Raw genomic sequence first — 13,329 nt, forward strand, 5'->3', positions numbered from 1 at the left:
GATGAGGTACAGAACTAAATGCCTTTTGGAAATGTCGGAACATAAACTGCTATCTGGAGCTTTATTCGAATCATTTCTTGATTTTAGAAGATTTGTGCAGGTAGACTGTTTAGATAAAAAAAAAAAATTTATCTCTTGGTAATCTCGGAACCTCTCGCTTATGAAGCAAGCACTCTACCACTACACCACTACCGCATATGTCTGCTATTAAATATTTAAAGTGTTTGTTAAATACCTCAGCAATATCAATATTGCTAGTAGTTAGCCGTTGTTGGTTTTTGAAGGATATATATTTTTTGAATTATGTAAACTTTTGATTGGGTAACTGAAAAACTTAATAGTTTGATTGTCTTTGTTATGATTGAGTTCTACATTTTAGTGGTGTGTAAACTTACACTTAGGTACCTATCTAATATATGACTTTTTATTCAAATCAATCATAGTGTTGGACCATTTTTTAATGCTTTGCTTTTAATGGACCATATTAAAAATGGTTTGTAAAAATTTTATAACATCTTTAAATGTACTTTGTATAAAAATGACTTCTTGTGTTATGTAATTGTTCTAATTGGAACAAAATAATCAATACCATTAAGAAGATGATCTGAAAAAATGTTCCATATTCACTCTTCAGTTGTAAAAACATAAGAGAACTCTTTGTCCCAACTTATATTCGATAAGTAAGAAATAAAATCAATCAAATCAGTATTTTTGAAATCATAAAAAGATGCATAGTTTTTTTCAGGCTGGTAATACTTTAAAGCGTTTATAAAAAAGAGGACTGATTTATGATCACTTGTACTAAATGGACAGTCATCAGAAATACAATTTAATAGGAAAAATGATACCAGAAAAAAACCAGATCAAGAATATTGTTTTTGTGGGTTCTATAACATATTGGTGCATTCCAAGACTGTTAACTAAAGTTAAAAAATTATTTTACTGAAACAACAGTATTTTTTAATTTGGCGAGACATAATTAAACCAATCATCGGCGAGACATAATTAAACCAATCATCTTTCAGTAAATTAAAACCTTATACATTTGTATATTTTCAACTTTAAATTTTCATTTTAATTGCTTCATAATTTTTTACATACTTTATATAAAAAGAATTTCTGCATTTTTAAATTTCCAAGTACCTGAATTTTTGCATTTTTAAATAACAAGCAGCACGATTTCCATAAACAACATAAACATACTTTCTAAAAAAATTTAATAACTTTGATTTAGCTTTATTAAAATTTATTTCCAATACCAACAATAAGATGTTGGAAATAAACTTAATGTTATAATTTTATTGCTTATTGTAATTGAAATCTGAAATTTATTTATAAATAACTTTTTTCTGTTTATAAAAACTAAATAACTTTGAAACAAAATACAAATAACGAGCCCTCACTTTGAATCAAGAATTGATGTGTAGTTATCAATAGCTTTAGAGTACTCACATTGTGAGAAATAACTATTTCCTTGCTGCTTGATCTTTGATAACCTCTAAATATAAATACTTTGTCAACATTTAACCTTCAAAAACAAAGAAAAATACTAAATTTTAAAACATATACCATAACATAAAAAAGTTTCAAAACAACACAAAAACCTCATCGATGGCAGTATCTGATTCATATAATTCCATTAACTTTTGGCCATTGTAGATAGATTTTATGTAAAAACACACTAAATACATTTTTTAAACAATTGGTTAAATCTGGAATATTTAGATAAAACCAGCATTAGGTGAAAAATTTTATATAATTGTATAGGTTGTTGATATTATTTTTTTTATTTTTTACTTAATACTTGATATTATATGATATAATTTTGTACTTTATCTTGTAGTTTTGCATAATTGTTTTCGCTTGGTGCAATAGTACTATTTTTCACAATTTCATGTTAAACTATAAATGAGTGAGAAGAGCCAAAAAAAAATTTTTTAAAACTAAGTAAAAAAGTAAAAACTTCATCGCATATATTAACAAATATATAGCCAAGACTTATGTAAATGTTTTATACAACTGTAAAAGGTGTTCATTTTTTGTGTACCTAATATTATATATAATTTTTTTGCACAACAAAGTTAATGATGAAATGAATTTTTTTTTTTTTTTTGCTGAAATATGGAAAAGAAAAAAAATAATATTAGCTATTAACAGGTTTTAAATTAATTTTTTGTAACTCAGTACAATTTAAAAACAAACATTTTAAATATATTAGAAGTAACTAATAAAATTGCAAGTTAGCCAAATAAAAATTGGATACTGACATATAGACCCTCCGATTCAGATTAGCAACTTACACTTAAATTTAAATACTTTAATATTTAAATTAAAAATATATTAAACTTTCAAAACTATACATTGCCAAGCTGACAAAAAGAGTGCTGCATCTGACATTTTAAACAGTGATCTAAAAAAAAACTGAATTACAACAAAATTTAAACAAAACAAATTTAACAACTTAAATTTTAACAACTAAATTAACTGTTTCAGTAATCAAAACACTAATAACCAATCAAAATAATCAAAACAATAATGACCAATCAAAATAATAAAAACAATAATGACCAATCAAAATAATCAAAACAATAATGACCAATTAAAATAACTATAAGCATTTTTTATATTTAAAAAATTTAAATAATAATACATAATTTTTGTAAGATACCTAACTGACTTAAACCATTTTTTATCTTTCACACGAGCCATTGCTTTTATCAAATCATCGCTCTACAAATAAAGTATGATTTTTAAAATAACATGTTCATTACAAATTTATCAGCAATCTTTACAACATTATGGTGTTAAAATGGTATCATGGACAACAATAATTATTAATTTTCTTGAGTTTTCTAAAACATTAAAAAAAACAATTTTTTTTAATGTTTTATAAAATACGATTGAAAGAATTTTTGTAACTTTAATCATTTTAGCTGGCGCTTATGTATGATATTATTATTTAGTAAACCAATAAAAAAAATTACTGAACAACAAGAACTAATATCATTCATGATGTCTTCAAGAAATTTAGTGTAGTTGGTGGACTTTTTTGAAAAAGAACTCTAAAAAGAATAAAAATAAAAAGTAAAACACTGTCTAATAATTTTGATTTTAAATTAAAAATAAAAAACAATGCTGTTTACTTAAATTAATTTGTGATATATGCGTAAAATACAATGTATATGTTTGTAGCATATTTAACATTAGTGTAATATTGTGTAATATATATGTAATATATGAGTATAATATATGTAATATGTGAGTATAATATATGTATGCAATAAATGTATGTATAGTGTATAAACTGTATGAAGTGTTTATATAAAATGAGGGCATAATATAAATGTAATGAATACATATACTCTAATTCTGCTCAGATTTAGCTATTCTTTGAGATCAAAAAATATTTAGGAATAGGGTTATGAGCAGAGAATTACTTAGAATTAATATATTAGAAGATTTGAGAAACATTGAGATGGTTTTAAAACAAATGAAAAAATATGAGTAAAAATCTTATGAAAAAAAAATTTCCATCAAAAATAACTTTATTCAAAATGGATAAATCAAACGTTTGTGAACTAGATAAATCTAAAATAGATTCATGGATTTTATAAATTGCTAGATGCAATTGTATGTTGCAATTTATATGTTTTTCTTTTTTATTAATTTTATCACTTTTATTGTTTTGTTTTTTTCTTTTATCATTATCATTTTTTATTGGTAATTTTGGTAATCTTTTTACTTTCAATAATAAAAAATGCTTATCAAAAAATTGAAGAAAAAAAAGATTTTAATGAAGTAAACAAAAAGAATAATTGGAAGTTAAATACACTCTTACAAGTTTTTCTTGCAACTTTAACATTGCAGACTCAATGAGTTCAGTATTGAACAACTCTTGATCACTCAATTCATCAAGTTTACTAAAATATATGGAATTAATATTTTAAAAATTGCAACAAATGGTGAACCAGCCATTTTTAATCTATTATTTCTAATATTGCAACTATTATTCAAGGTTGGGGTCATTACATTTTAAAAATACTTAAGTAAAAAGTAGATGTACTGGCTGTAAATATAAAAAAATAAAAATAATGCTAAACCAAAATATTTAATTAAAAGTAAAAAAGTATAACGCATATTAAAAGTATAACGCATATTAAAAGTACTTTTGCGTGTCATTAAAAAAGAATGCATCTAAAATTAAAATACAAGAAATAAGTTTTCAAGTCATCTTCAAATTATATATTTATTGAGTGGGGGGTTTACAACAGTTTTTCAAATGCTGCTGTTTTTACAACAGTTTTTCAAATGCTGCAAGTTTTTATGTCTAATTACACTAAAATAACAAAATTGTCATTTGTTATTTTAGTGTAATTAGACATAAAAACTTGCTACACTAAATAAAAGTTTGCAGGCAGCACTTGCTGGCAAAATAAGTGCTGCATTGTTACCTGAGTTATTGCAAAGAAAGATCTGCATTTTCTCTTTCAAATTTATTATAGTTAGCAGCAGATATGCCATGTAAACAATTGTTTCACACTGCAGGATATCCAAAACTTGAACAAGAGGCTTCATAACAGCAACATACATTTCTATAAATGCCACTTTAGCTTGTCAAAACTGCGGCAAATCAAGCTTGTCACAATTGCCATTCTTCTAAGATCATTCATCTTTCCTTTTTCAGTTATTGGTTTCGTTTCCATTATCAGTTATCAGCAATGTACATATATGTGTTTTACAGATATGTACACCTCATCTGTATAGAAAAAATAACTGCAACCCAAATGAGTCATTAATTTCATAGCCAACAGTTGCAACATCATGAGTAGCTACTAAATTCATTAAGTATTATGCACATCGCTGATGAGGGGGCAGGCAATATTCAAGATTTCATATTAAATTAGTTTGAATATAAATGTATTCAACACACACAAATGTCATTTTTTGCCCTTTATCAGTAGTTTCAGGTTCTTAAGATGCATGTGCTGCATCAGGGCTACTAAATAACTCTTGTGAATACAGGTTATATGCTCAGTCGTGGACAGGAAAGGCGTGTGATCGCACTCCAATCTTGACCATGCATGTAATTGTTTTTTATGAAAGCTTGACTATGGCTCTTTATATAATTAAAAACACGCTTAATAAAACCGACAAAGGAAAAAAAATTATAAACAGGCTAAACTATACAAATTTCTAATTGATTTTCTTTATATTAGGAGAATAGCAAACAAATCTTTTTTTCTTTTTTTTTTAATGTTTAAATAAAAATATTTATATGACTGTTTTTTATTTATTTATGCATTTTTATATATCAATCAACAAAAAGATAGACAAATAAAAAAGTAATAATAAAAATAATTTTAATTAAACATTAAAAAAAATTAAAAGATTTTTTTTTAATTCTCCCAATACAAAAATTTCAGTTATCAAACCTTATCACCTTATCAAACCAACTCAATGAACTAAAAACTTTTCTTTTCTAATGTTTTTATAATATTAGGCGAATTCCTTTAAATAAAAAAAAATTACATATAATTATCGTTTAATAAAAAACTAACTTTATTTAAATCATCAAAAAGTATTTTAAAAAAATATTATTTAAATATATATTTTTTAAATATAAATTTTATTTAAACACACTCTTTTTCATCGTTGTTTATAATATAAAAAAATTTTTATCATTAAAAAAAAATATATTTGAAATAAATAAAAGTTTTATATAATATTCTATGATAATTTATCTAATAGCGTTTTAAAACTTTATTTAAAAGCGTTTAGCTTAGTGTAAACAAATTTTATTTGAAATTTATGGATTCATAAAAAAGTTTATTAAAACAATCGTTTTTGTTGTTTTTTATAAAATTAATTGTAAAATTGTTTTAAAAACATTTACATTTATTGTAAAAAAATACATTTTTTAACAAAAAATATTTTTCGATAATTTAAATAAATGTTTTTTATGGTATACAATCTTTAAAAGCAATTTCTCGCTTTATTATATTATACTTATTTAGCCCATTTTTGAAACGTTTTCATAAATCTAAAAAGCTGTGGTTAAGTTGTCTTAAAAAATAAATAAATGCGTGGTCAGGAATAGAGTGTGATCGCACCCCTTTCCTGTCCACAAGTGTATGTTGTATATGCAAAAGTTTGACCCATTATCGGGCTGTAGTCTTTGTAGTTTTATCTTGATTGCGAAACTCTGAGTGGATCTTTTCTAGGATAGCTACTAATAAATTTTAGGTAGGTATGAGATCTATCAAGAATCAAAATTTCAGTACTCCTGATCCCCTCTTTAATGTTGACATTTTAATCCAGTGTACTGCAACACCAACAAAGAACTGACCAACAGTCAGTTGCAGTTGCAACTAAAAGTTTCTTTAACAGTAAGTTTCTGATGCATGACTTGGCATCATTTACCAACTTATATCAGGACTGTTTTTCAACAGATAATTGTTCAGTTTGGTGCTAGAGCAATTATCAATTTTTTGAAATCAATCTTCTCAGTAGTGCTAAATGGCTGCAGGTCAGTTATATAATCAACAACAGATTCATTCAAAGTCTCTTGAGGTGCAACTTCAGAGTTTCTCATAAAGTTGATATTTTTATTGAACCTTAACTGATTTAGGTTTACTGATCATCAATCTTTTATTTTCTGCTTACAATCAGTTTTTCATACTCCATTACTTTAGTCAGGTGAATTTTCTAAAGAAATTCAAATTATAATCGTATCAATAATGCCTTAATATACCTTACAAAAGATACCATTAAATGATTAACTATGTCTACCAAAAATCCACTAAACATGCCTCAACATATTTCAGGATGTAGATGAAGAGCAAGTATATGCTAAGATTTATGTAGGCTTTAACATACACAACAAGCAAACATATTTACAAAGTTTGTCAGTAACTTTAACAGATTAAAATATTGCATATTTCATATATTTCATATAACAGATTAAAATATTGCAATTTATTGTCTTCAACAGCACAATGGATGTCGCATTTTGATTACATCAAATGTAAACAAATAGTATAGCTGCATTTTTTATTGTTTGTTTGTTCAACACAAGACTGCATATTAAACACACAAGATACCTAAACACTTGTGCTGTGTGTTTAGGTATCTTGTGTGTTTAATATGCAGTCTTGCATCGTGATGCATGGCTAGAAACTAACATCAAGCAGTACCATTTCAGTTTTGTAATATTGTGTGTATTATACGATTTATTCAAACCAATAAAGTTTAAGTACTTTTTAATTTTTTTTCTGAAACTTGTTACAAAGTAAAAAAATGAGCCTGAAATGTAATGAAAGTAAAAGTAAAAGTACTGGGTTATAAATGTAACTCATTACATACAGAAAAAATGCAAAAAGTAACAAAGTATTGTAACAAAGTAAATGTATTTTATTACACCCCAACCCTGCTATTATTTCATTGAAACAATATATTACTAGTTACCTAATTCTTTCTTGAGTTAACATTCCTGCACTTTTAGCCCACTCAATCCACTGAAAAATAATAAATTTTTCAACTGAACAAAATTAAATCTTTTATATTCTATAATCTTTTAATATCATAAACCAGTAAACCATGCATACAACATATGGATATACATAAACAAGCCACATTGCAACATTTATTTACTTATAGTCAGGTTTTACTGACTAATGTTTGACAGTATGGACACATCAGTAAAACCTATAATAAAATAACTATAATATAAAGTAGAAATAATTTTAAAATAAATAAACTGTACACAGAACTTACACAATCATCTTGATGCACCTTAGCAAACAAAAATGGAGACAAATGATGAATCTTCATAAGATGGAAGTGTTTTTCGTGATCTTCTTTTATTTGCCACCAATGATTGACACATTGTTTCCATTCTAATAAAAACAAAACAAAAGTACAGAACAAAAATCTTATATTTTGAATGTAATATATATATATATATATATATATATATATATATATATTTATATTTATATATATATATATATATTTATATTTATATATATATATATATATATATATATATATATATATATATATATATATATATATATATATATATATATACAACCCTCAAATTAGGAAAAACGAGGTCAGCAATAACTTGCTGACTTTGATTTGATACAAAGGTCTGACCATAAAACATATAAACGAGGTCAGCCATTCTTTGCCAACCTCAAACACCTTTCAGGTGTTTAAGGTTGGCAAAAAATAGGTGTTTCGATCCTAATTCTGAGGGTTATATATATATATATATATATATATATATATATATATATATATATATATATATATATATATATATATATATATATATATATATATATATATATATAACAAAAAAGTGCATTTTTTATGTATTTTTATGACAATTTTGATAAATAAGTTAAAATTTTTCCAAATTAAATATTATTTTTGAAATTTTTATATAATTTTGCTTCATTTGAGCACCAGGTTGACATACTTTTAAAAAACTTTTTTTTTGAAAATATTAGGGACCCATTAAATATTCGAGGGTCTTGAGGGACCCCTTAAAATATTTTTTATTCAAAAAAATTTAAAATCTAGTGTTTTTGTATTAGATAGAACACATTAAGGGGGTCTCTGCATATATTTTTCAAAAATGTTGTTTTTTGGGAGACCCTAATATATATATATATATATATATATATATATATATATATATATATATATATATATATATATCAGTCTTCTCCATTTGAATTTTCATGCCAGCGCACGAAAAAGTGTTAGCAGGATGGTCATTTTTAAGTTAGCCTGCGCGATAAATACTAGATAAAATAATTTTTAAAAAAAACAAGTAAAAAAAGGCTTTTTTCATAAAAGTTTAACAAGTGAACAAAAAAGTTTTGTTGCAATTTAAAACAAAATTCTTTTATTTTTTTTGGCAAGCACTTTTTTATGCACTCGTTAAAGCCTTTGCAGGCATGTGGGCGAGCACAAAAAGCCTTGAGCGATGGTAATTTCAACCAAACTTTTCAGGGTTTTTTCAACTAAAAAAAATCAGGAAAATGAATTTAATTTATTTTTTTATTTTCAAAAGAACAATCAATTAGCTATACAACTAACATTTAATTAAGATTTAGAACATAAAACTTAAAAAATTAAATATTTAAAGTGTCCTTTGACTCGATAGCAAAATATAACTCATCTCTGCATTGATTCAACTAATATCATGCACATCTCATGTGGCACTTTTAACCAATACTTTTTCAGAAGTTGCTTCAAATGCTCAGTTGATTGAATTTGATGGTTTACCAACTGAGTGTCAATCTATGACCAAATATTTTGTATTGGGTTGCTATCTAGTGATCTAAGACACCAAGGCAACAAATTGAACATCTTTGTGTCAAACCAGTGTGTTATACTATATGCTGTGTCTTGCTGAAAGATGTATTGCTTGCTTCTGCCACAGCTCACAAATACCAAGGCCTTTGTGTAAAAAACTTCCCCATATGTCTACTGAGCTTCCACCACCTTGTTGTCTTGGTTTTAAATAGGTAAATATGTATTGGTAAAAAAAGTCAGCCCTGGATCACGAACAAGTTAATGAAACTAATTAGACTAAAAAAAAGCTCTAGTACAAAAATGCAAACCCAAAGTAGAAAAATGTAGCGCACATCAAGGAGTATATAAGTGTCAAAAAAGGAGGTAAAGAAAAACAGCAAATAAGGATTACGTGTTTATGAGTCAAAGCTAGCTAACAACAAGCACAATCCAAAAAGACTATTTGCATATATTAAAAGTAAATGGATAGTGGTCAATCAAATATTGGCCTTAACCTCAAATTCAAATCAAATGAGCAGTGATGGAATAACAAAAGCAAACATTCTCAACAACTCAATTTCAATCAGTTTTTACAAAAGAATCACTGACTCAGCCACTAAAACTGTTTGCATCCAAAACAAATGTTTTACTTTCGGATATAACAATTGACCAAATATTGTTCTCAAACACCTAAAAACATTTTATAGAAATAAGTCAATGGGCGATGATAACATTATGCCATTTGTTTTAAAAGCATGTGCCACATCAATGGCAGTTTCGCTAACTTTGATTTTTCAACTTTCAATAAAACCTGGAAAAGTTCTATCATCTTGGCTCAGAGCTAATGTTACACCAATTAATAAAAAAGGTAGCAGAACAAATCCAATCAATTACAGGCCAATATCGCTCATTCTTTTCCATTGACTCTTATGGAAAAAATAGTTAGACAAGTCATAATCAATCATTTGGTAAATAACAAATTGCTTTTCAAAACTCAACATGGTTTTATTTCAAAAAAGACTTGCATCACAAATCTTTTAGAAACAATGGACTTTTTGACTCATAGCAAATCAAAGAAAAAACCAGTCAACCTTATTTTTCTTGACTTTGCAAAAGCATTCAAAAAAGTTTCGCATGTAAGACTGCTGCAAAAGCTTGAAATGTATGGTATAAATGGTAATTTTCTAAATTGGATAAAAGCCTTCTTAACAAACTGCAAGCAGTGTGTTATACTTGAAGATTCAAAATCTGATTGGATTGATGTAATTGGTTCCCCAAGGTTCTGTGTTAGGACTAACACTCTTTATCATATTTGTTAATGACCTGACAATTCATGTCAAATCAGCCATTTGCAAAATGTATGCAGATAACACAAAGCTCATGAAAGTTGTCAAAAATTATGAAGACTGAGCAAGTTTACAATACCAATCTAGATGAGATTGTTAAATTGATGCAAACCTGGCTAATGGAGTTAAACATAAAAAAATGTAAAAGTATGCATGTTCACTCTGGAACAATAAAATTTGATTTTATTATGGATAAAATCAAAAATGATGGCACAACCAATAGAGCAGTTTTAGAAGTCACAAACTCCAAAAAAGACCTCGGAATTCTATCTCTATAAATCTTAAATATGGTCAACAGTGCAATATAGCTGCAAACAAAGCAAAAAATATACTCGGAATTCTTAAACACACGTTTGCATCAAGAGACATTGACATTTGGAAAAAATTTATACTGCATATATTAGACCACATCGAGTTTGCCATATAAGCTTGGAACTCTTACAACGTACAACGCAACACTACAAAAGTTTCTTAGGCTTTAAAAAATAAAGACTACAAAACTTGATGTTAAATCATGAAATTAACTACTCTTGAAGACTGACGGAAAAAAAGCAATCTTATTCAACAATATAAGCTTTCCAACAATTTAAACCTTATTGATTGACATGTAAAGCGTTGCAGCATAGCACCCAGAGCTCAATATCGAATCAGATTTAATCATGGGATTGTCAGGAACTGCAAAGTCACATATAAGTTTTTCAACAAGCATGTAGTCAATGACTGGAATGACTTTGCCAGATAATGTCATCGAGGCAACATCAGTTGATAAAGTTAAACAACTACTGGACAATTTTCAGTCATCATAGTTACTACAACTCATCATTTACAGTAAATGCCACACAAAAGTGGCTGACATACCAGTTGAGTATAGACACGTATACTCAGCTGATGATGAGTTTAATAAAATTTAATAAAACAAAAAAGATAAACTTAAAATTTACATCCATTAAATTTTAATGTTAGAAAAACTAGCACCTTGTTCTGGAAAAATTTTGGTTAAACTACTGTGTATAGTTGTATATATATATATATATATATATATATTATATATATATATATATATATATATATATATATATATATATATAAATATATATATAAATATATATATATATATATATATATATATATATATATATATATATATATATATATATATATATATATATACATATATATAATATATATATATATATGTTTATTATTTTTTTTAACATATTCTTATATAATGTCATTTGAGGCATCTTTGAATAGTACTTTATAGCAAAATAAAATTTACTATTCTGGATATCAATATTATCGGCATCATCAATAAAATCTCTGAATGAATTTGACTAAAGAAGTATTTTTTGAATATAAAATTTTAAATATACTTATTCATAATTTTTTACTATGTTTAATATGTTTATAGAGTTTAAAGTATACATAATTTGCTTTTTCCTTATATTTTTCAAATTTTAATTTTACTGATATTACACAATTTACAATATCTTGAAAATATATTTTTAAAATTTTGTTAATGTATTGGATAAAATACAATAAAAATTCCTTTATATAGTCAATTTGTTTCATTATAACTTTTTATTTTTTAGAACGTTCATATACGCACATCAGTTTGTCTTTAGCTATTGATAAAAACATCTTAAACTTCGAAAAAATGATCTCAAACAACTTATATAAAACTATGCTTTCATAAATAAATTTTTTTTTTTAAAAAAAGTAGATTACGTGTTGTTTTTATTGATGCTTTTATCACAACTTTATTATTAGGAGTCATTATAATCTAAAAAAATTAATAAAAAGACATATTTATATTCAAACCAGCCTAAGTAAATTTTTAAATAATGAAAACTTTTATGTCTTTAAAAAAAAAACTTTTTTCCTTCTACCATTTAATATTTACGCGATCCCAATAGAATTTAAATGTTATTAAACAAACACCGCTTTACTTATCACATCCGGTGTCAACATATTATTTCCGTGGTGGTTGCAAGGAAAAATGGCATGTTGAAATATTTTTGTGTTTTGTGCCATATTTGCGTCTCCTAAAAAAAAAAAGTCCTTAATTTCTAAGATATTTTAGGACTTTCAGATTTTGGTGGTGGTGGTGGTGGGAGGACGGTAATGCACACCTTCCCCCCCCCCTTCCTCCACTGGATCCGTCACTGATTCCAAAACCAATCCACCTAATTACTTATACTCATATGTTTTAGAAAATCTTCTGTTTTGAAGTTTGAATTTTATTGATATTGTTCAACATATTTTTCAGGTTCTGAATGTACATATTTATCTGACAATTCCACTTTTCTTTTAGTAGCCATATTTTATCACTCTTTGAGCATTTGAGTTAAAGTAGCTACACAAAAAGTTTATACGTACTTTTTATAAGTACTCTTTTTAATAAATAGATTTTACTTAAATTTCAAATTACTACAAGTTTAAGTTATTAAATATATTCCACGCTCGACGCCACCAAGGGGGCATTAGGCTTGCCACTTTTTTTTCTAAACGACTGTTTCATCGTTTTTATGTTGTTGTTTTTTGTTTGTTTTTTCTGGAAACTTTAGATATAGAGGACTTTTTTAAAAAATTGACGATTGTGCCACACCAATTCGAAACCCGTAGTCGGCCCTGTATTAAGTAACATTTTCTTGACCTCCCTCTCCCCCTTGTC

At 26.2% G+C, this 13,329-nt stretch overlaps 1 protein-coding gene across 4 annotated transcripts in view; it reads right to left on the minus strand.

Moving 5' to 3' along the window:
• LOC101236669 (E3 ubiquitin-protein ligase TTC3) overlaps positions 1 to 12,580 on the minus strand; it is a 95,995-nt gene extending 83,415 nt beyond the window's left edge. For 2 of the 4 annotated variants that reach the window (XM_065787800.1, XM_065787799.1), the window contains exons 1-11: positions 12,545 to 12,580; positions 12,384 to 12,438; positions 7,774 to 7,895; positions 7,465 to 7,514; positions 3,839 to 3,920; positions 2,985 to 3,062; positions 2,669 to 2,730; positions 2,361 to 2,410; positions 1,605 to 1,681; positions 1,404 to 1,498; positions 1,144 to 1,206 (exon numbers count right to left, since the gene is read on the minus strand). In XM_065787800.1, coding sequence (XP_065643872.1) covers positions 1,144 to 1,206; positions 1,404 to 1,498; positions 1,605 to 1,681; positions 2,361 to 2,410; positions 2,669 to 2,730; positions 2,985 to 3,062; positions 3,839 to 3,920; positions 7,465 to 7,514; positions 7,774 to 7,895; positions 12,384 to 12,438; positions 12,545 to 12,547 — 737 coding nt within the window. In that variant the 5' untranslated portion in view covers positions 12,548 to 12,580. Of the gene's footprint in view, positions 1 to 1,143; positions 1,207 to 1,403; positions 1,499 to 1,604; positions 1,682 to 2,360; positions 2,411 to 2,668; positions 2,731 to 2,984; positions 3,063 to 3,838; positions 3,921 to 7,464; positions 7,705 to 7,773; positions 7,896 to 12,383; positions 12,439 to 12,544 lie in introns of all 4 variants that reach the window. The other 2 variants (XM_065787801.1, XM_065787802.1) reach the window with 1 other exon arrangement.
• Positions 12,581 to 13,329: the final 749 nt, after the last annotated feature.

The sequence above is a fragment of the Hydra vulgaris genome, chromosome 01 (genome assembly GCF_038396675.1).
Source record: "Hydra vulgaris chromosome 01, alternate assembly HydraT2T_AEP".
Lineage (NCBI taxonomy): Eukaryota > Metazoa > Cnidaria > Hydrozoa > Anthoathecata > Hydridae > Hydra > Hydra vulgaris.